Source organism: Chrysemys picta, chromosome 1 (assembly GCF_011386835.1).
Source record: "Chrysemys picta bellii isolate R12L10 chromosome 1, ASM1138683v2, whole genome shotgun sequence".
Taxonomy (NCBI): Eukaryota; Metazoa; Chordata; order Testudines; family Emydidae; genus Chrysemys; species Chrysemys picta.
This window is the reverse complement of record NC_088791.1, coordinates 236,135,115-236,156,802: the sequence shown is the minus strand read 5'-3', so window position 1 is coordinate 236,156,802 and position 21,688 is coordinate 236,135,115. Positions and strand designations below refer to the sequence as shown.

At 38.0% G+C, this 21,688-nt stretch overlaps 1 protein-coding gene across 3 annotated transcripts in view; it reads right to left on the bottom strand.

Annotated features, from left to right (window-relative positions):
• The window catches only part of TMEM131 (transmembrane protein 131), a 171,486-nt gene that overhangs the window by 35,180 nt on the left and 114,618 nt on the right, over nt 1–21,688 (bottom strand). For all 3 annotated transcript variants that reach the window (XM_042840820.2, XM_008167357.4, XM_024104406.3), the window contains exons 12-26: nt 17,383–17,491; nt 14,982–15,090; nt 14,323–14,476; nt 14,053–14,223; nt 13,567–13,677; nt 13,341–13,475; nt 12,070–12,174; nt 10,314–10,400; nt 7,594–7,746; nt 6,620–6,695; nt 6,409–6,526; nt 2,993–3,131; nt 2,748–2,857; nt 2,198–2,264; nt 392–543 (exon numbers count right to left, since the gene is read on the bottom strand). In XM_042840820.2, the coding sequence (XP_042696754.2) occupies nt 392–543; nt 2,198–2,264; nt 2,748–2,857; nt 2,993–3,131; nt 6,409–6,526; nt 6,620–6,695; nt 7,594–7,746; nt 10,314–10,400; nt 12,070–12,174; nt 13,341–13,475; nt 13,567–13,677; nt 14,053–14,223; nt 14,323–14,476; nt 14,982–15,090; nt 17,383–17,491 (1,796 nt within the window). The remainder of the gene's footprint in view (nt 1–391; nt 544–2,197; nt 2,265–2,747; nt 2,858–2,992; nt 3,132–6,408; nt 6,527–6,619; nt 6,696–7,593; nt 7,747–10,313; nt 10,401–12,069; nt 12,175–13,340; nt 13,476–13,566; nt 13,678–14,052; nt 14,224–14,322; nt 14,477–14,981; nt 15,091–17,382; nt 17,492–21,688) is intronic.

The following is a 21,688-nucleotide window of genomic DNA, read 5'->3' as shown; positions in this document are numbered from 1 at the left end:
AACTGCAAAGCTCCGACATGCTTCTTTCAAACAGTAAACACACTTATTTAAACTCTCGACTTCTCAAAGCAAGAATATTTTAGGAAAATAGTATTTGACAAGTTCCTACTTTCAATACAAAATGTATAGATGAACTTGAAAAGAATCTAAACATCTTAATATAGAAAACATATTGGCAATACGTGAATATTTGACGATATGAACTGAATGCCTTTGACCACTGTAAATCATAGTGTAGTGTATACAAACTAAATCCATCATTCCAAACCTGGAGATTCCACAATTAATCTTGAAACAATGGGACAATTTATTGGTCACAAGTGTCAAATGTGTAACCTACACATAAATAAGAACCTAATTAACTCAAATCTAATTCAGAGACCTACCATACCTGATGATAATTAATGATGAAACAGTCTTATTAAGAACTGGAGTAAATTTTACTTTGACAGATTTTCGTTCTCCAGGCTTTAAAACTATGTTTAAAACCGAATGTCGAGACAGACCCTCTGCAAATCCTGTAGTGCTCTGCAATGGCTGAACCTTAAGACAATGAAAAATAAAAACCACTTTTTAAAAATAGGGAGTTTTTCATAGCTTCTACTGAGTACATACAAACTATATTTTCTAAAAAATTCTTATATCAAAACGTGCTTCCTGATGAAGTTGTTTAAATACTTAATTAGCCTAGTTAAAGTCTTCTAATTCTCTATTAGACTTAAAGGGTAACTGAAAAAAGTTTTTTTTTTTTTTTAAATACACACAAACATTTATTCACAAGAGTGTCCACCATGAACTGGAAGTTCCCTTCAAGTAACTGGTAAGATACAAATAGTCTTAAGTTAATGAGAGTTTGATCAGGCAAAAAGAACAGGCTACAGCTGCTATTCTGCCACCAGTTGATATGCAACACTTGTTATTTTTAATTTTTAAGCTATCATAGCCTTTAACAGAAAAACAAAAGATCTACAGCACAAAAAAATCCTATATTTATTACCAACTTCAAAGTGGTGCAACTGGATTATTCACCATGCGCAATCTGAGCTACAAAACACTCACCTGGGTTCCTAAAACCCTCAGAGGACAAGGTATTCAGGGGGTTGTTTCATGTGCATCTCTAATGCTAATATTATTACTTTGCAATTATATAGTGCTTCACATCTTCAAAGTGCTCTACAATTATTAAATCTTCAGAACACACTTTGGAGGTAGACAGGCTAAGTATTACCAATGTAAAAGGAGAACACAAATCTAAAATTTCTAAGAATTTCTCAAGTGACCTTTTCCTGATCTTGATCTTACTGTAAGAAAGCACTGATTTATGAGATGATAGTAAAATAAGTCAGTGGCTCTCAACCAGGGGTCCGGGCCCCCTGAGGGGCCACAAGCAGGTTTCAGGGGGCCTGTCAAGCAGGGCTGGCATTAGACTTGCTGAGGCCCAGGTCAGAAAGCCGAAGCCCCACCACATGGGGCTGAAGCCCAGGTCCCTGAGCCCTGCCATCCAGGGCTGAAGCTGAAGCCTGAGCACCTTAGCTTTGCGAGGTGCTCTGTGGTGTGGAGTCCTGGGCTATTGCCCTGCTTGCTCCTCCCTAATGCTGTCTCTGGCTTTTATATGCAGAAAAACAGTTGTTGTGGCACAGGTGGGCCATGGAGATTTTATAGCATGTTGGGGGGGACCTCAGAAAGAAAAAGGTTGAGAACTCCTGAAATAAGTAACTAAGTATAGCTTAACTAAAAACTGACTACTTGGAGGGAAAAGAATAAGTGTTTATACACTCAAGGAGAACATCTGCTTGGGGGGGGATCACAAGTAAAATTAAGACTGGCAAAAAATTCTGAATGAAAAGTGAAGTGACAGATGCCCCACCACCTGGGTATTTAAAACTAGCATCCAAGAATATACTGTACAGAATACTTATATATCAGTAAGGGGATGAATAAAATAAGCCAACAGATATTTTTCATCTTCAAGTTCTATAATTACATAAAAGAATAAACATATAGAAAAAAGAAGTTAAAATTGAATTACACACTAGACTTGCAGGAAAACCGCTCTGCAATTTCCATTAACATATCCAACAAACATCACACGCCAGTCATAACTTTGAAGACTTTATGGCTGTATTTTTATTATACAATATTTGTGTGGCTATGTAAAAACTATTAGAAAAGAAGAAAGTGTTTTAAAATAACTTACAGAGTTTCTGGAAACCTGGAATTCTAGTGTCCTCAAATTGAAATTTGTTGGCTTACTCAAGTTAAACCTAAAATATAAACATATACTTCTTACCAAACTATATTACAGTGAGATAGGATGTACAGGTATTTATGAAATTCACATAATTGACAATATGGCCTTTATAACACTTTCAAATAATTTCTGGATTTCAACACTAACCAAAAGCACAGGATTTACATTAAGATGACTGTAATGAAGACCACACAGATAAAATGGCCACTCATTTTTCTTATTTTGCTTGTTCTCTCCCTTCTCCACTCTGCATTCCAAAGAGGAAAATCTGAAGCATTTGTTTAGCTCACCAGCTTTGCCCTAAACTGATGACTGGCAATGAAAGTGTACTAAAGTTTCTTTACCTTTTAATTTCCCATTTATACTAAAGCTCTGAATTCTCTCTACAACACAGCCGTTGTTGATAAATACTGCATTGATTTCCCCCTCACCTCCCCGCAAGTAGCACATTTGGCATCAAAGCAAGAGGGGTTTAAATATTCCAAACAATACTTACCGTTCTATTAATTTGTCTACAAAAGATGATGGGTTGGAATACAGAGCTAAAGGAAGGAATTGAACATAGACAGGAACATCTGCTGGGTTTTCTAGAAGAATTTCTTCCTCCTAATACAAAAGCAACAATTTGACAAACATTTACATTCATATTAATTGTGAATGTAGTGAAACTTCCAAATATTAAGACCTATTTCATACTACGCTGTGTCACTGTAAAATGATCCTATTAACACACACACTTACTGATGAGCTGTTGGTATTGGTAAGTGGGAAACTTAAATGGCGTGGTGAACCAAGTATGGATGGCCAGGCCAGTTCAGCTGTGATTTTCAATATTACATCCTTCTGGAGATCTGTGTCCACTTCAAACATGGCACTCAATCTAGAAAAAAAAAAGTTATAAAATCCACCTTGTGATAGTGGAATGTCGATAGCCTAACAAACAACAACATTTTGTTAACTTTCCATGCACTCTAGAAAATGTATAGTTATTTTGGAATGCACCACTCTTCAATATATTTTTACTTTTGTCAAACATTTGATCTTTACCTGTACTTACTGCTATTTCAGTTATAAGAAAAGAGAAAGCACAGCACAAAGGGACAACACAACCACACTGTCTGTGCTGTCACACCTTTGCAGAATATTCTATGCTTTCTTGTTTTGTTCCTCCCATGCCTCCTTCAATTACCAGAGTATTCTTTTGTTACAAAGGTGTTTTATGGTAGAGAGACCATGACTAAGGCTCTGACTACAGTGGTGCAAAAAGGGAGTTAGAGTAAACAGCTACTGCTGAATCCTTTTCTAATACTGTTTGGCTGTCCAGTGTGAACAGGATCAAACAGTATTAAAACCTATGAGTGGATATGCAAAGTTACTTCTATAAACATTAGCTGTTTTTAAACACTGGTCCAATATGGTATAGCTCCAGCTATACGGCTTCACAAACTGTGTTAAAGTCTGTCTATATCAAAAATACAGGACACACAATGAACCATGTTACAGCAATGCCAATTCCCACCATTTTATCACAAGTCTCAGGATATTTGGTGTTCTTCAGCACCAGATCCTGGAGTCAGATGATTTTAATGAAAGTTAAGATTTTCATGAAGAGTTTCCAACTCCCATGGCTGCAGAGAAAAATCTTAATCTGACCCAAGTGAACCCTAAATGTCCAATCTAGAAAGTAAGTGAAAAGAATCTCAAACAGAAGCTCCCTGACTTATGCAAGCATTCCGTTCCGGAACGCCTTGCGTAAGTCGAGTTTTGCGTAAATCGGGAACGTATATCCAACAATTACGCAAATAAATTTAAAAAAGCATACGGAACTTTTTCCGTAAGTCCGGATTTCTGTAAGTCGGGTTTGTGCAACCCGGAGAGCGTCTGTATTTATTTATGTTAAACTTTATGATTTAATGAGGCCTGAGTCATGATATTTGAATGCTTAGGGATGACAGTACTGAGGATACATGTTTGTCCCCTGATCCAGTTGCAATTTGATTCCAATTTGAGATAGGGCATTAGCCACCCAGTCTAACTGAACTAAGCTGTTAAATTTTTCTGTATCCCTAATACAGTTTTCCTCTTGCCCCAGTGATGGTCCCTTCTCTGGCCCAGCTGCTCAGTGCACTCACTCTTCTGAGCTCCACGGTCATGCTAAAAGGTGCAGCGCACAAGCTTAGGGAGGAAATGGAACTGAAGGATAAGTATGATGAGTCATCAGACCAGGCCAAAGAGATTCTCACCCAGTCAGGGACAGAGTAGCCCAACACCCAAATAACACTTACTAGCTGGTGTGGAGATTCAGTAGGCAGATGGGAGCACTGGAGGTATGGACAAAAAGTCAGGGTTCTATAGGTCTTAAGCACTTCAGCCAAGGCCTTCTGTTGGCGTGGCTTTAGTACCAGTCAGGTCTGTCCAGTAGTCAGACCGAGCGTGTCCTATTCTTTGTTTAAAGTTTCTCTGTATTATTTGTTTCTTTAACTGAATTTAGAGGGCTTTACACATTCACTGCATCATGTAACTATTTTGAGATGTGTTTTCCTGTATTTCTTTCCCTCTTCCTCAAACATTCTAGCCTTTAATGTAAGCTGCAAAAAGTAGATAATTTTGGGGAATTCTGACAGGGTCATATTTCCCTTCCTTTAAGAGTTACTGTTGTGCTTTCTGAGCGATGTACCAAGCACTTTTGTTAGGCTGTTGATATAGTTCTATTGCAATATTTCATTACCTATGTTAAGTCTTTTCGTGTTTTCACAAAGTCTAGAACATTAATAAAATCCAAGTTAAAATGGATATTATCACAATAAATAGGATATCAAAAGCACTTTGCCAACATTAACTAATCCACACAATACCCTTGAGACATTGAACATATTATCCACCATTGAAAAGCAGCCACTTCATGCATGAAATATAGCAGATGCTTTTAACAGAGCACAGTAGCACCACACAACAGTTCAACTTCTTAGGCATTAGTTTGAATATGTTTTTAGTCATTATCACGCTCCATATAACACCTTTCAAAAAAGTATCCCAAAATACTTTACACAAAACTAAAAGATTACTTTGCTACTTTTCAGTGGTGAATAATCTCAGTACAGTGGCAAAAGGAGACAATCTAGATAAACAGGAGCACAGCAGCTATTTTGCACAAGCAATACCACATATTTTAGGAATACTGTGTAAGCTGGGGTTTCTTTTAGCCTTCTAGTTTACAAAGAAAGATGGTCAACTACAAATTCACACTAGTTGATTTACCTAAGCCAGTGGTTCTCAAACAGTGATCTGCGAGCTCCATTCAGGTGGTCCGTGGATAGTTTCCTCTAAGGTGCACACCTGGGCGGCCGCATATGAGAGAATGAAGGGCCACCCCACCTAATTAGTGGAGCCGTGCAGGCATGACTCAACTAATTAGGTGCCTGGCCCCTGGAGAAGATGCACATGTAAGGTGAAGTGGTGGCCTTGGGGGGCGGGGGGGGAATAGAGGGTAGGTGGAAAAGGGCAGTGGGGTGAGAAGAGGGGGTGGGGCGGAATTTGGGATGTGCAGGGCTGTGGTGGCTAGAGAAAGAGGCGACTTTCCTCAGTTCCAGGGCTGCAGCTGCCAGGGAGAGACCCCCGCTCTCCTTCCCAGCCTCAGCTCGGAGGCAGTCGCAGCAGGGGAGAGAGGGACAGACCCACCCCTCCTTCTCAGCCCCAGCTCGGGGGCTGCCATGGTGGGGGAAGAGAGGGCACATTCATCGCATTCGAAAGGTAAGACTACTGATATTAAAATATGAGTTGTGTGCTTTTATTTGTAGAACAAAAAAACGTTAATGATTAAGGGATTTTTTTTGTATAGCGCTTTTATCCAAAGTGCTTTACAATAGTTCGCTAACGGTACCAACAACATTTGGAAAGATCATTAAGTGGCCCGCCGAGACCCTCTGCATTTTCAAGTGGTCTTCAGAAAAAAAAAAGTTTGATAACCACTGACCTAAGCCAAACATAGCATCTTCAGGAAAATGGCATTTGTCCCCCTTCAAACTCTTTTAGAAGAGCAAACCTAGCAACTATTCCTTGCCCTTCTCTGGCAACACGAGAATTCAATACTGTAAACAGGCAACACAAAACAAAAAGAATCAAGTGATTCACAGGCCACAGGGCAAATATACACTCACCTATGACCTGAGTTCTCTCTGATTCCTGCCCACACTCTGAACAAGTTCTCATGCAAATCCCAATCAGAATCCCATGCATCTTCTTGCATCGTTAAGCTGTGCTGAACTTTAGGTTCAGCTAAAAAACAAAAACCATACTTTTATACAACCCTTCAATATTAAGGGGGGGAAATACATTGAGATTTTAATTGCAAAAATGAAAATTACTTACATTTAGATAAGAAAGGCAATCCAACATAACAGTGATTCCCACACTGTAAACCAGGATCAAAATAAATATTTGCTATCTGCAAAATGTACAAGAACAATTAAATGAAGTAAGCATCTCTGATGACTAAAATAAAGAAAAATGCCTGCATTTAGGATGGAAGAATCCCATGCACGGCTACAGACTAGGGACCGAGTGGTTAGGCAGCAGTTCTGCAGAAAAGGACCTAGGGGTTACAGTGGACGAGAAGCTGGATGAGAGTCAACAGTGTGCCCTTGTTGCCAAGAAGGCTAACAGCATTTTGGGCTGTAAAAGTAGGAGCATTGCCAGCAGATCGAGGGACGTGATCATTCCCCTCTATTCGGCATTGGTGAGGCCTCATCTGGAGTACTGTGTCCAGTTTTGGGCCCCACACTACAAGAAGGATGTGGAAAAATTGGAAAGAGTCCAGCAGAGGGCAACAAAAATGATTAGGGAACTAGAACACATGATTTATGAGGAGAGGCGGAGGGAACTGGGATTATTTAGTCTGCAGAAGAGAAGAACGAAGGGGGGGATTTGATAGCTGCTTTCAACTACCTGAAACGGGGTTCCAAAGAGGATGGAGCTCGGCTGTTCTCAGTGGTACCAGGTGACAGAACGTGGAGTAATAGTCTCAAGTTGCAGTGGGGGAGGTTTAGGTTGGATATTAGGAAAAACTTTTTCACTAGGAGGGTGGTGAAGCACTGCAATGGGTTACCTAGGCAGGTGGTGGAATCTCCTTCCTTAGAGGTTTTTAAGGTCAGGCTTGACAAAGCCCTGTCTGGGATGCTTTAGTTGGGGATTAGTCCTGCTTTGAGCAGGGGGTTGGACTAGATGACCTCCTGAGGTCCCTTCCAACCCTGATATTCTTGATTCTCTGAATAACTGCAAAATTATCAATGTGTTATGTTTAAAGAAAAACTGCCTATTAGTACTAATACACAAAACTTTCCAACCTTTGATTTTTTTCCTGCCTCTAAATCTTCTTTATTGCTCCTTAATCTCTTGTAATAAAACCGCACATCTTCGGACAGAGAGCGTACATATTGTATTTTCACCTTCTGAGAGAAGGAATTCATAATATTTAAACTCTGATGAACTATTTTCCCCTAAAGGAAAGGAAAGGAAAAAAAAATTATACTCTATACATTTCTCCCACTCTCCACACATAGTGGGCAAGCCATCAGACATCTACCTACACAGGTAGCATTTACCTTCCTTAGCATTTTGGTGGAGGCCTGCACAATTTTTCATTCTGCCCTCCCAAAACGGAGTCAAATCCTCTGCAGTTTATCATACTACTATGCACAGAACCACCCTAAGAATTTTGAGGAGGATTAGGAAGATGATTTTTTGAGATACTTCCCAAATGTATCGGACTCCTTTTATATTAAAGGTGCCAAAAGATGGAGACTAAGGGCTGGATTTTAGGTTCCCCGAGGCAGAAGGGGAACCAGCTGCTTGTGATGGAACTGGTGCATAGCAGCAAACATTTAGAAGTATTTTGAAAGGCACAATAAAGTAGGATTCTGGAATCCAGTAGGCCCTCAGCTACTGCGGGGTTGCGAGTATGTATATGGTGAAATGTAGAACACATATAGTGCTTTAAAAACACTACTACTAAAACATCACAACCAGAGATAGCCAAAAAACAGGATGAAACTTTCATGAAAATTTATGAGAAACAGATAGATGTTTCACAGAAAATTTTTGAAATTCCAAGTTTTTGTGCCAGCTCTAGTCATGATCATCCCTCTATAAAGCAGGTAAGTGAGATTTCATCATTTTAAAGCAGAAGAGTTAGATGACTCAACTGTCATCTGCATAACTGATTAGAATGCTTGAGCCCTATGTTCTCCATCCTGTGTCTATTTCACTATACCACCCTGGCACTCATTGAGATACTCCCTCTTCTGGCAAAAAGCCATCACGGATGCTCAGTAGAGGACTGGCTTAGCTGGAAATTGTGATTGCCCTAACTGCCATCTCTGGCGGTATAGATGGTACAGCCCGCATAGCCACAAACTACTCTGAGATCCTACCAAAAATCACGGGACCTGTGGTCATGTTTTTCCACTCATTGCAAAGGTCAGTGCTGGTAAATGTGAAGGGGAATATGAATAACCTGTGATCTTTAGTCAAGATCAGTGACCACCTTTCAACCTTCACCAAAGAATATAGAGAGATGCAAACAAATTATGTTTTCGAGGTTTTATTGCAAGGAAGAGGACTAGAAACTTGCATCCTTCCCTCAAATGAAATCTGAGATTTACCTTTTATATATCTCAGTGCATGAGCTGGGGTGAAGACTGGGGGTAAGTTACAGCTATGGGCTTGCAAGCCACAACGATGGCTGTAGGCTCAGGAAATTCTTGAAGTGTCATAAACAAGAAAAATCATTTTTCAAAGTGATGACTGGTGCATGAAGGGATAGTTTACTACACGGCTTTGTCCTGATGAATGGACACATTCCATAGGAGGAAGAAATGACTGTGCCAGAGCCCCATGTATGGAGTCCTGCAGATACACCCATCTTTTATTAATGGGCAATTGGGACTCCATTAAACTCTTTAGGTTTTGTTCTTTTAATCAAAACACTGTCTTAAACCTGTACAGTGATTACCAACAAGAAGAGACTATACAGCTGAACGATCCCCTTTGTGAGCGACAGCCTTTCAAAAATCTTAATCCAATTCTCATCCTGTACTCAACTCACGCCCTTGCAATAAAGCACCCCTACACTAGTCCTTTGCTACCATCTCTCCTCTCTGATCTCCCTCTCTCCCTGCACTTTTAGTTTTTATATTCCTTTCCCTGATGATTCTCCCTCCTCCTTGGTTCGCTACCCATCAAAAGGCTACATGCTGTTCAGACTGGGTGATCATCCATTCATGGCTCACAGCTAGGCCAGGCTGCACGTGATCCCATAGTTGTGCCAAATGCCATGGGAGAAGAGAAGATAAGATCTGGTTAATGGGCTGCTCCCTGACACACAGCCCTGTAGAAAATCAAATGCTTCTGGGGCTCAGTGCATGAAGACTGCTGCAGCAGCAGAGATGAAAGATAGGCAAATCTCCACAAGCAGTCATTGTGATTCTACAGAGGGATTAAAGTGGATCCAGGATCATACAGCTTCCTTGCTGTATTGTTCCTGTACAGTGCCACATACCCCCTTAGGGGCAACCCATCTCCAGGTTGGGAAACAATGCTAAATACACAACTACTTATGTATTTTTCTAAACTGGCCAATTTAAGAGTTTCTTTGGTTTCAAAGTCTTTCTTCTGAAGATCTCAGAAATCTGGAGATATACCCGATATAATTAGATGCCTCTCTCTTATTCCTGGCACTAATGCAGAAGGAATGATGGGGAAAACAACTGAGCACAGCTACATCATAATGAAGCTGAATAGAAAGCCAAGTCTGGGCCAGGAGTCAATATCCCAGGTTCTGTTCAAGTGATATAATAAAAGGGGAGTTGAGGTGTGTGTCATGCCTAGCATCTGGGGTGATAAACGCTTCTATAGTGACGGCTAATGAGAGTTTAAGAATAATCACCACTGTTCCCTCCAGCATAGCAATTCACAAGTCATAAAGCAAATCATAAAGGAAGTTGCTCCTGGAAAGGATCCGAAGAAAAAAAAAAAGAAAGAAAATATTGTCAAGAAAATAGCTTACTGGAAAGGAAGGTGGAAGGTGAATGTGTTTAGGGGAGCAAGTCAGTGAACCCACAGCAATTACAGCCTTCACGGGAATTGTCAAAATCTGAAAGCACAAGAGAAGTTTAGTAATACATCTTCTCCAAGTGGCATCTTTATATGTCCATCTATTCATCCTTTTATTTCTGTTTTTAGTTACACCAACACATTTTCTAAAAATCTAAAGTTCTATTATTCATGTTTCATATTTACATATAATCAAGCCAACAGACTTGGCATAATGAGATGACAACCAAGTGTGTCAAGTTTAATGCAAGGATGATCATTTTGAAGTCTCATCATCCAGCCCAATATTTTGATTCCTCAGCCAATTTTCTAAGAGAAAATTCCTCAAGTCAAAAGTTTATCAGGAAAAATATTAAGAAGCCCATTTTTCCTTAATCACACGCATTCTATAAATTTATATGCATCTCAGTACAATGCAGAATAAAACATACAAACAAGTTACAAACTTTCCAATGAGCATTTTTGCTTTTTCCTTGGAAAATACTATGACATCTTCTTAAAAATACTGCACTTGTGTTTACACAGGTGATATTAAACTGCTCTATAAGCACTATAAATCATGGTAAAGTATTAAGCTGTAGACACAAACGTCTGTTTTATGGATTGGAATATATATATAAGTAATATTAAAGATGAACAGATATATCAGTGCAATAAAGTCCTCAAAATCAGAGTAAGACTGAAGTGTGTGCACATACAGGAAAAAACAAACAGCTTCAGATTTTATGGTTGCCCAGAGGGTCAAATATGTATGCATCGGTGCATATGCAAACAAATGCCAATATTATTTCTGCCAAATACAGACTACTGGAAGACTTCTAAAATATCCCCTTTTTCTGTAGCTGCATTCAGAATACGCTACACTTCCTGACTCCATAAACGCACAAAAACAAACACAATGTTCACTATATAGTTTATAATATGCTATGTCAACACACACTTAAAGACATCAAAAGTTACAGCCAAATGTTGTTAAAAATGAAAGTGATCCCATTATATGCTTCAAGGTTACACCTCTTATTGTATAGATTAGAATAGATCTTATTTTGTGGATATTAGCACTGAAGACCAAAGAGGTCAAGTAAAGTAACTTTCTATTACTTCTCTCCAACAGTACGACTCCATATTGTGGGCTGATAACACATTCTAAATGTCTCAAAAGGAGGTGCTACAATGAGCTTTCACACAAATGACTGACATGATACACTAAGAGTGTCATCACAGTGTATCATGTCAGAAGATCCATGGTGCTTTGAGTATGCATCGAGCCTCAATGCACTTGGACTCACTTTGAAGCATCACATAATAGATTGAAACAGATTCCAGAAGCAAAGTGGAAAGCTGAGTGAAACTTGCCTTTTTTTCAAATCCGTTCAGAGCAAATACAGTACCACTGTATTTCATTGTAACATATGCTTAATACAGTATTCTATCCACCAGGATCCAGACATGTCATCAATGGAACTGTTAGGACTTCATAGTTGATTACTGATGTGGTTTGCAGCATCAGTTATGGCAAGGAACTATTGCACCAATGTAGCAACTGCTTTTCAGAGTTAATATCTCAGTCAGTAAAAAACCTTCAAGTATAGCACAAAATACCAGTCCACAATAGGATAAAATGTCTTTTACACAATAGCCAAAATATAACAATTAACGCCTCTCATCTACGGCAGCACCACTGTCATTTAGGTGGGCAATAAGTATACCTCATAATCTGTTGTTATTTGTATGGCTCCATCATGAATGCCTTCAAGTTCTTTTGCTATTAGTTTTACTCTAAACACAGCATAGTAACCAGATGCTAGAATTACCTGTAAATGGTACAAATATATAATGAATCATTTATGTTTTATGCCACATTCTTCCATTATAAACAGAAATGTTAATAGGAAACATACCTAATGAACTGCAAGTTCTATATACCAATACAGAATCTGTTTAAATTATTTTTCTTTCAACTTAATCAATATTCTGACTAAATTAGACTGTAAATTCCTCAGCCCAGGGAGACTTTTCTTAAACTTATTTGCAAACCACCATGAACATTTACAGTGTTACCTAGATTAATGTTTCTAAAGTTTCCTTTTATAAGACCTAATTTTCCAAAACAGAACACAATATATCATGGCAGAGAGCAAAGTGAGTTATTTAACTATGGTAAGAACAGCAGAACCAAGCTTGGGATTTGTAGCTGCCATCTATTAATGTTAACAATGGTATTATGATTTAATACTATGAGCAGCATCAGTGATAGTGGGTTAACAGTCAATCCCTGCAAGCTGCTTATACAAATAAAATATGAACATTATAAAAAATAACCCTTTCTGTCCATTGTCCATCCACACCAGAAGAAAGACAGCAAGTCATGGATTTGGTTTAATTACGCCATGACTTTATTCCTTTCTCTCCATCTACTGCAAGGGAGACCTTAAAGGGGCAATGCCCCTTTTCTTCCAGCTAGCTGGACAAAGACCCACAAAGGTTTCAGTGGGAACATTCTGTAAACAAAGAAATTCACAGGTTGAGCCCATCTTTGTATATTCATATGTACCACTTATATTTCATAAGAGCAGCTGAGGAAAGTAGAGTGAAACCTGCTGCTATCTGCTTGAATCACTTTCACTTCCCTGAGCAGCTGTTATGAATGACTAGTTCAAAGTTCATTCAGCTCTAGAAAGTGACCAGGGAAATGACTACGATGCAATGACCCAGGAAGCGTGTATACCAAGCTTTCTGAACATTTTATTTTAGAAACTCACCAACCCATCAAGTGTACCCTTAGGCTACAACTATCCCACATACGAACAAAATTTATTTTACCTTCTATTCAAAACATGCTACCTTGTTCCTTATCCTGTGAATATCTTCATGACAGAGAGTTATACTTACGTCATTCATTGCTACATTATTTATCATCCCTTATCAATGTGCTACATGCAGCTTTTAATTAAGGACTCAAAAAGAAGAGTTTACTTACTGAAGATTGATCAGATACACTGGCATTTTCTAATTCTGGAAGGTTTGCAATTATTGTGGTTCTATTGCCTTTTTCAGTAACCAGGAGTTCTACAGTCAAGCCATCCCCTATAACATGCCAGCTTTTTATAGCCAGCTTAAAAAAGACAAAGATGACAATCTCAGCAATGACATAGATGCAAAAATTTACTACAACAAACAGGAATTTAAAATATGTTGATTCTTACCTCAATGGGATTACTGTTGATGATTGCAAATAAAATGCTAGTAGTTTCTGTTGCACTCAATATGCCAAAATCTATGAAACGTTCCTCGAGTTTGGGGGGTAATACAAAGTACTAGAGAGATTAAGAAAGGCATTATAGCTGCACTTAAAAATACACAGTACATTCAAAATCAGAGTTCACTAACAAATTCATTAATAAGTGAAAGCATTAAAAATCTGGGACTATGCTTTATTCTATCCATGGACCAAACAAACCACAAAACTGAGAAAGTATGGAAAAAAACAGGGAAAAAACTCACCACATTAAACCAATCCCTGACAAATTATTTAGTACGTTGAGAATGTTATGGGGAAAGGGACAGTAAAATTTAGTTTGCTTTTTTGTTTTAAATCACAAAGGAGTTGAACAGCTACCATGGAGAAAGACCAAGGAAATCAAATTAGTATTCTTTGATCTAGCGTGAAATTTCAAGGAAAAAATACTTACATCTAAAAAACCTGTGTATGCTCGCACAGGCAGTTGAAATTTAGAAGCGTTGGTGATAAGTAAAATATTGTTATCTACATGAACAGATGACGTGGAAGGCATAAAATAAAGTGTGAAAATATATATGGATTCATTAGGTGGTATCAAGACTGGTTTGCTGAAGTTCTGGACCTAAATTAGTGAAGAAATAACATCAATGTTAAAATTTAATATAGTACAGTTCATTAAATATTTAATATTAGGGAAAACTTTCATTGGAATTGGGCTTACTTTAAACATTGTTTTTACTTCTTCTGGTAACACAACATCATGAATGAGGACTGCAAAACTGAATGTATTTGTAAGATAGATTGGCCTTTCCACAGAGTCAGCAGGACTATCCCGGATGTGAAACAATGTGGCAGCATGATCAAATCCCAAATATCTATTTAAAAAGAAAAATGTATCAAAAACTTCAGATTTTCCTCAAAAATAATTCTCCTGTGCTCTTTACATCCAAAGACTAAAAGCAGGCAATTCACGCAAAAGGGATGGCTCTCCCAGTGTATACTCTCTACCCTTGCTTCAGGCTACAGTGGCAGGGCAATCCAAGCACAAAACAGTGATTGTTCAAACGTTTTAGAATAGAAGAGCAAGTGATATAAGTTTGCATTCTGAAAATATGATATACGTAGCATAAGCCACTTAGGTAAATGACTCATGAAAGCCACTGAGAGTCCAAATCTTGAAATTTGCTTATGTATTACTGAGTAACACTAGCTCATCTGCTATCCCAAGAAAGAAAATTAGAACCAGCAGCTGTGCTACTGGAAGGACTCCATAGTTAAGAGTACATGAACAACCATCTTATTCCACAAAACACAATAAAAGAAAAGCGTCTGATTCTCGGTGTTTAATTTTTAATCAGCAATCAGTTTATACAGACTTACCCATCTAATATTTCTGCTTGATATGGAATTTCAAGTTTTGAATAACTCTTCTCTTTTGCTTTAACAGTTATTTTTCCAGAAGACTGAGAAGGTCTTTTTGCTTTTGATGCTGCACATGTACGACAAAGAACAAAATCGTTTCTGTGATCACTTTATTTACATAAAATAGTAAATCAACAGCTATTCTTTATTCTTAAAATTTCATTGTTAAGCAATTAAAGCTGCCATTAAAAGTTAACTGCTGCAAACCAGTAGTAGGATCATTTTTCTCACCTAAATGATTTATACATAAAATACTAAAGCTGTAATTTTTTTCTTTATATGCATAAGAAGATGGGTACCTTAGTCACTAATAGACCAGGGCACAGTTATTTAAAAATCGTGTGACCTCCATCTTCACATTCCTTATTCTCAAGAACTGCTTCAAGATTACCTTTTGCTACTAGATGAGATACTTTCCATTAAGAGACATTTACTAGTATCAATAGTCTGCATATGGTGGAGCTGGAGAGATTCTTAAGGCTGAATATTTTTAAGCAAACAATCATACTGGATGTTTGGCAGTGATTTAAAAAAAAATACTCAGTCCAAACTCTCAGACCAGTAGTTATTGGGAGCAGAGTGCAACAAAATTAAGTCCCAATTTGAGCCTTGCTGAAGTAGACAAGGAATTAGCCAACAAGTTACTCTATCAGGGGGCAAGGAAAATAAATGTGAATAAGAGAAAGCTACTTGTGAGATAGGGTTATGATGGGGGAGGAAACTGAATCTTTTCCCTAAGGAAATTTCAGGGAGTGGCATTGAATAAACCTCAAATAAAAGTCACAGGGATCCAGTATTACTAAATAAGGAAAGAAAAAAACCTGGATGTTTTAACCTGGAAGACTATAGAAATAAGCAAAACCACAGTGCTTGCAAGGACTCAGACATAGCACAAGCTGAAACAAGACAGAAGCCTTGGGGGTTGTTCCCAAGGTGTCTCAGCAAGCAGAATATCATGCTTGTAGAAACACCACAAGAAAGCAGTTAATGAAGTCATGAATATTGGCTGGTGGAAGCCACAAACACCTACCATTTTCATATATTAGGGCAGTGAAATCAGAAAAATGTTAAGAATAGGTCCTCTTCATTAAGCCAACCCATTAGCCAACCACTTAAATGCTGCAAATGGTTTATTAGACAGAATGTTGTACCCAGCTGAGTCTGCAACTTCACACTAAGCAACTTAAAGTGCCTACCACACTCATTTTATCTCTGTCTCAATAATCTGTTTTTTCTTCAAATTTCTAAATCTGGACAAATCCTTGCCTCAAGCTGGGGAAATTTGGCAAATCTAGAATTTGTGTCCTAACTTCTTATTTCACTCTCTTCTTACAAAATTTTAATATTATGCTCTTAAAAGTTGCAATGATCATAATTCACTTGGGGAGTCTCCCAACATTTTATCTTGGTTCATCTCAAAATTAATGATATCCAAACACAAACCTCCATTCTGAATAATTTCAGCCTGAGAGAGATACTACACCCTGTAATATTTTTACTGTAATAACTTGTGGATGCGTCAAACACTTATTCTGATAACTCAATAAAAATTTTGGTAGAAAACAGGTATGTTTTAATGCAGTTTTCCCAATAAAATTGCAGGGCAATATTGACCACACGAGGTTAGGTTGGAAAAGGAAATGAACCACCAAGTCTCTCCAATGGACAGGAGGGATATAAGTGATAGCCACTGTGAGCAGTATGTGCTCTCCCTGATGGAAAGAATACCAGTGGAAGTTTTATTTTGCACACCAATCTTTCAAAACAAAATAGATTTAAAATTCATAGCAGAATGCTGGAGAGGATTCCATGGTATATGGAATTATTTTCATATCTTCTGGGATTGCCCCAAATTGAAAGTTTTCTGCTCTGATGTTGGAAAATACTGAAGATCCAAGAAATGATACGTTCCTTATACTTTAGTAATAGGAATTTGGACAGGATGTATCTGCTTTCTTGAAATTCATAAATACCTAATTTTTACCATCAATGATTCTGTTTTACCTTTAACAGTTAGTCAACTAAAAACAGATATATTCTACAAACAATTCTGCTTATGCATCCAAGTAATTTTGCTATTCCATTTTTTTTTAAATGTTTACAAGATGGAGTACTTTAGAATTCATCTATTCCTGCTACTAACTTACAGTTTTACATGCCATAATTATTTCCAAAGAAACCAGTTTTGAAGTCACATGAATCAACAAAATTCTGACATGAGAAGGAATTACTCACTTTCCTTAGAAATATGACTCAGGACATACATTTTTCCAAAAAAGTATTTTTAAAATTTTCATGAGATTTCAGTAGCTCTTTAGAAATATTTTAAAATTTCTACAAAGAAAGAAAAAATACTTACCATCAAAACTAATGCTTGCAACTTTGGTATATTTACTTTCAGAAGCTTTTAATGTAACTGGCTTAAAGTGTACTGTTATAGCTTCATTTTGTGGTGTGGGTCTAACACTCTGCAAACAGAAGCCAAAATATTAAACAGTTAATTTGCTGAAAATTTACAACCACCACCAAAACAGTGCACAGCTTTTTGTATTTTTCCAAATGATCAGGTGAACAGCATTTGCAGCTTTTTTTACAGTTTAATATTCACTATAATGAAGACGGCATTGTAAGATTAAGAGGCTTGGGAACTTGTCAAAGGACTCTGAATTAGTCAAGTTAACATCCAGTAAAGTGGGTAATACAGAACTTTCCACTAACAATATTAGGTGAATCCACGTGTGGTTATGGGGAGAAAAGTGACTATGTAAAAAATGATACAATACACACAGGCAGTGAGTTTTATCTTACTTTTATAATAGCTAAGATTTTTCTGTTGCTAATGCTGCAGAGCTAATACACCTACAGAAGAAAACTAGCTTCTTTTCCGGTTCACACATCAACAGAACTGTTAAGTATTTAAAGTTAATCAATAAAGGTTGTGCCATTTGATGATTCACAAGGCAATGATCCCAGCTTGACTCAGAGTGTAGGTTGAATTTGCAGAGCTGGCCGTTAGAAAAAAAAAAAGTTACTTGAATACTGAGAAAATTTATTTGTCACGTCAGATACTACACATGGAATTCTACAATTTTACAGGGTCACTTTTCAGATTCCAACAGCATTTTAATGTTCTAAAGTGAGTGGAAACGGTATTAAAGTTGTGAAAGGAGTCAGTCAATGAACATGGTTAGGAAGTCATTCTGTCACTGTGATTAGCCACAGCTTAATTGAAGAGGTCCCAATGTCATACAACAGAGTAGTTCAGGATCTTGAATATATCAGTACCATGTTATTTAATAAAAGTTGCTGGGATTTTCTTCATTTAAAGAAGTCAATTTCTAAAATCTTGTATATCTATATTACTGCTTTCTGCTAGATGAGTTATCAGACATATCCAAACTAGATCAGATGCCCTTGAGTGTCTGGCTTCCAGATGCAACCAGCCCAACACTACTACAGTAGAACTTCAGAGTTACAAACACCAGAGTTACGAACTGACCAGTCAATCACACACCTCATTTGGAGCCGGAAGTATGCAATCAGGAAGCAGCAGAGACAAAAAGCAAAAAACAAAAACAAACACCACACAGGACTGTGTTTAAATGTAAACTACTAAAAAATAAAGGTAAAGCAGCATTTTTCTTCTGCATAGTAAAGTTTCAAAGCTGTATTAAGTAAATGTTCAGTTGTAAGCTTCTGAAAGAACAACCATAATGTTTTGTTCAGAGTTACGAACAACCTCCATTCCCCAGGTGCTCATATATCTGAGGTTCTACTGTACAGCTAACAAACAGTCTCTTTCAGTTAAGTGGAAGAGATGTGTGTCTTTGGATTAAGAGGTACTGGGTTTTATGGTCAAATATGCTCTGGTGTAGTACAGATGACCTTGATGCGTCTATTCATGAATCACATATATTACCAGCTCCCTGGAGAGAACTGTGTGTGTTGCAAAATAAAAAAAACCTTTGAAGGTGCTGTAAACAAGCACAGAACTCACATTTTATGGCCATTTGTACCTCCCCTAAAGCAATGGATAACAGTTTTTAATGGTTCTTGCATATTCAACTGATTGAGGCACAGTAACTTATCTGAGTTTCACGCTTTCACAGACCTTGGGAGGCAGGCCAGTCCTCGCCCACAGACAACCCGCGAACCTTTAGCATATTCTCACAAGCAAGCACACACCGCACCATAACAACTCTAACTCAGGAACCAATCCATGCAACAAACCTCAATGCCAACTCTGCCCACATATCTACACCAGCAACACTATCACAGGACCTAACCAGGTCAGCTACAACATCACCGGTTCATTCACCTGCACGTCCACCAATGTTATATATGCCATCATGTGCCAGCAATGCCCTTCTGCTATGTACATTGGCCAAACTGGACAGTCACAACGTAAAAGGATAAATGGACACAAGTCAGATATCAGGAATGGCAATATACAAAAACCTGTAGGAGAATACTTCAACCTCCCTGGCCACACAATAGCAGATGTAAAGGTAGCCATCTTACAGCAAAAAAACTTCAGGACCAGACTCCAAAGAGAAACTGCTGAGAGCTTCAGTTCATTTGCAAATTTGACACCATCAGATCAGGATTAAACAAAGACTGTGAATGGCTAGCCAACTATAAAAGCAGTTTCTCCTCCCTTGGTGTTCACACCTCAACTGCTAGCAGAGGACCTCACCCTCCCTGATTGTACTAACCTCGTTATCTCCAGACTGATTCTTGCCTGCATATTTATACCTGCCTCTGGAAATTTCCATTACATGCGTCTGACAAAGTGGGTATTCACCCACAAAAGCTTATGCTCCAATACATCTGTTAGTCTTAAAGGTGCCACAGGACTCTCTGTTGCTTTTTACAGATCCAGACTAACACGGCTACCCCTCTGATACTAAACTTTTATCTGTTCCTTAATAGCCAAAGTTAAAAATTATAAAAAAGTTATATCCAGCAATTAAAGTTTGGAAATATTTAAAAGGACAGTTCATTCTATATACAAGATTCTTTATGTAGTTCTGTCAGGAAAGTAGGAAATTTTAGAAATGCATGTAACTCAACATCAGTGGTGCACCAAAGTTCTGTAGGTGGACTCCTCAAAATGCTTACCTCATGGCTGAAACTCATTGAAAGGAATTAATGTTTGTATTACTAAGTTCTGTTGCTGTCCAAAATTCCTTAATTGTTTTCATTTGTAGCTCTCAAATTCTCCACATAAATTAAAACATTAAAACATTTAAAAGCAAATTAATTCAAATTGGAGAGATTAAGGAACAACCAACCACCTCAAAGGCCTTCTTAAATCTAAAACAAAATCTCATTTCCCCCCAAATTAAAACTCTCATCTAAATACTACCTTAGAAAACAAGTTTCTTATATACCTCTACCCCGATATAACACGAATTTGTATATAATGTGGTAAAGCAGTGCTCCGGGGCTGCACACTCCGGCGGATCAAAGCAAGTTCGATATAACGTGGTTTCACCTATAACGCGGTAAGATTTTTTGGCTCCCGAGGACAGCGTTATATCGGGGTAGAGGTGTAGTGTTCCTAGAAAGTCACCAAATCTGCACCCAGGGAAGGCACAGGAATGATATTCCAAAGCTGAAGACCTCTCACCAAGAATGAATGCTGGGCCATCAGTCCAGCCTGCCTATGTAAACCAGCAACTGCCATATGACCACACAAGGAAAAGTTTCAAGTAGCCAAACTACACAACATTTGGATCTGCCACGGACTGTTGCACTCAGACTTCCATGCGGATGTTCCAACTTACCGATCCAGCTTAACTAAATGACATTCACTTTTACTGTGTGCCCAATCAATAGGTAACAACATATCTGAAAACTTATACCTCCTATACCTTCCTTGGAGTGTGAACAATGAAGCTATAGTATAGTTATGGTGAAAGAACTGGAAAATTCCTTCTTCTCTTCTTCCCCCTACCTTCCGTTAATCAGACTCAAAAACCGACAGCTAAACCCTGGACTGAATCCTCAACCTAGAGGGGGGCATAAACTTGCCAACTTTCACAGAAACTGAAACCTTACCACATAACGCCCCTAATGGCTAACTTTTAAGAAAGCATTTCCTTAACTTAGCTTCCCCTCCATTTTGTCGCTCACCCCCTGCCCCAAATAATAAACATACACATAAACAAAAACACCTATAGATGAATCATGTATTTCTCATATAGACTGGAAAGGAGAAAAATAGTTATTTCTGTATGAAGCACTGGGCAAGTGATACGGATTATATACCTTGGTAGGTATACTGTGCTCTCATATTCCTATGATGGATCTCAGCTTCCGTATGTTGCTCTTCCCACATGCATGAAACTCCCCTTACTAAACAGCACAACTTTCCAAGTACTTATGCAGGGAGAGCAGCATGTCTGTACTAGTATCTGCTGTGCCAACAGGAGCAAAGTTCTGTTCTAGCAACCAAATGTGTTTAATAAAGAAATTTACCAAGTTACAGAACTGTTAAATGTTCATTCTAGAACATAAACAGACAAAAAATAACCAATGACAAGTTTTTAATAAAATTTTGACACTGTCACACTGTTGAACCACTAAAAGGTTGCTAAATATTATCCAGCCAACAGGAAAGTAAATATGATTCTCTCCAGAATAAAAATTAAGAGTAAATT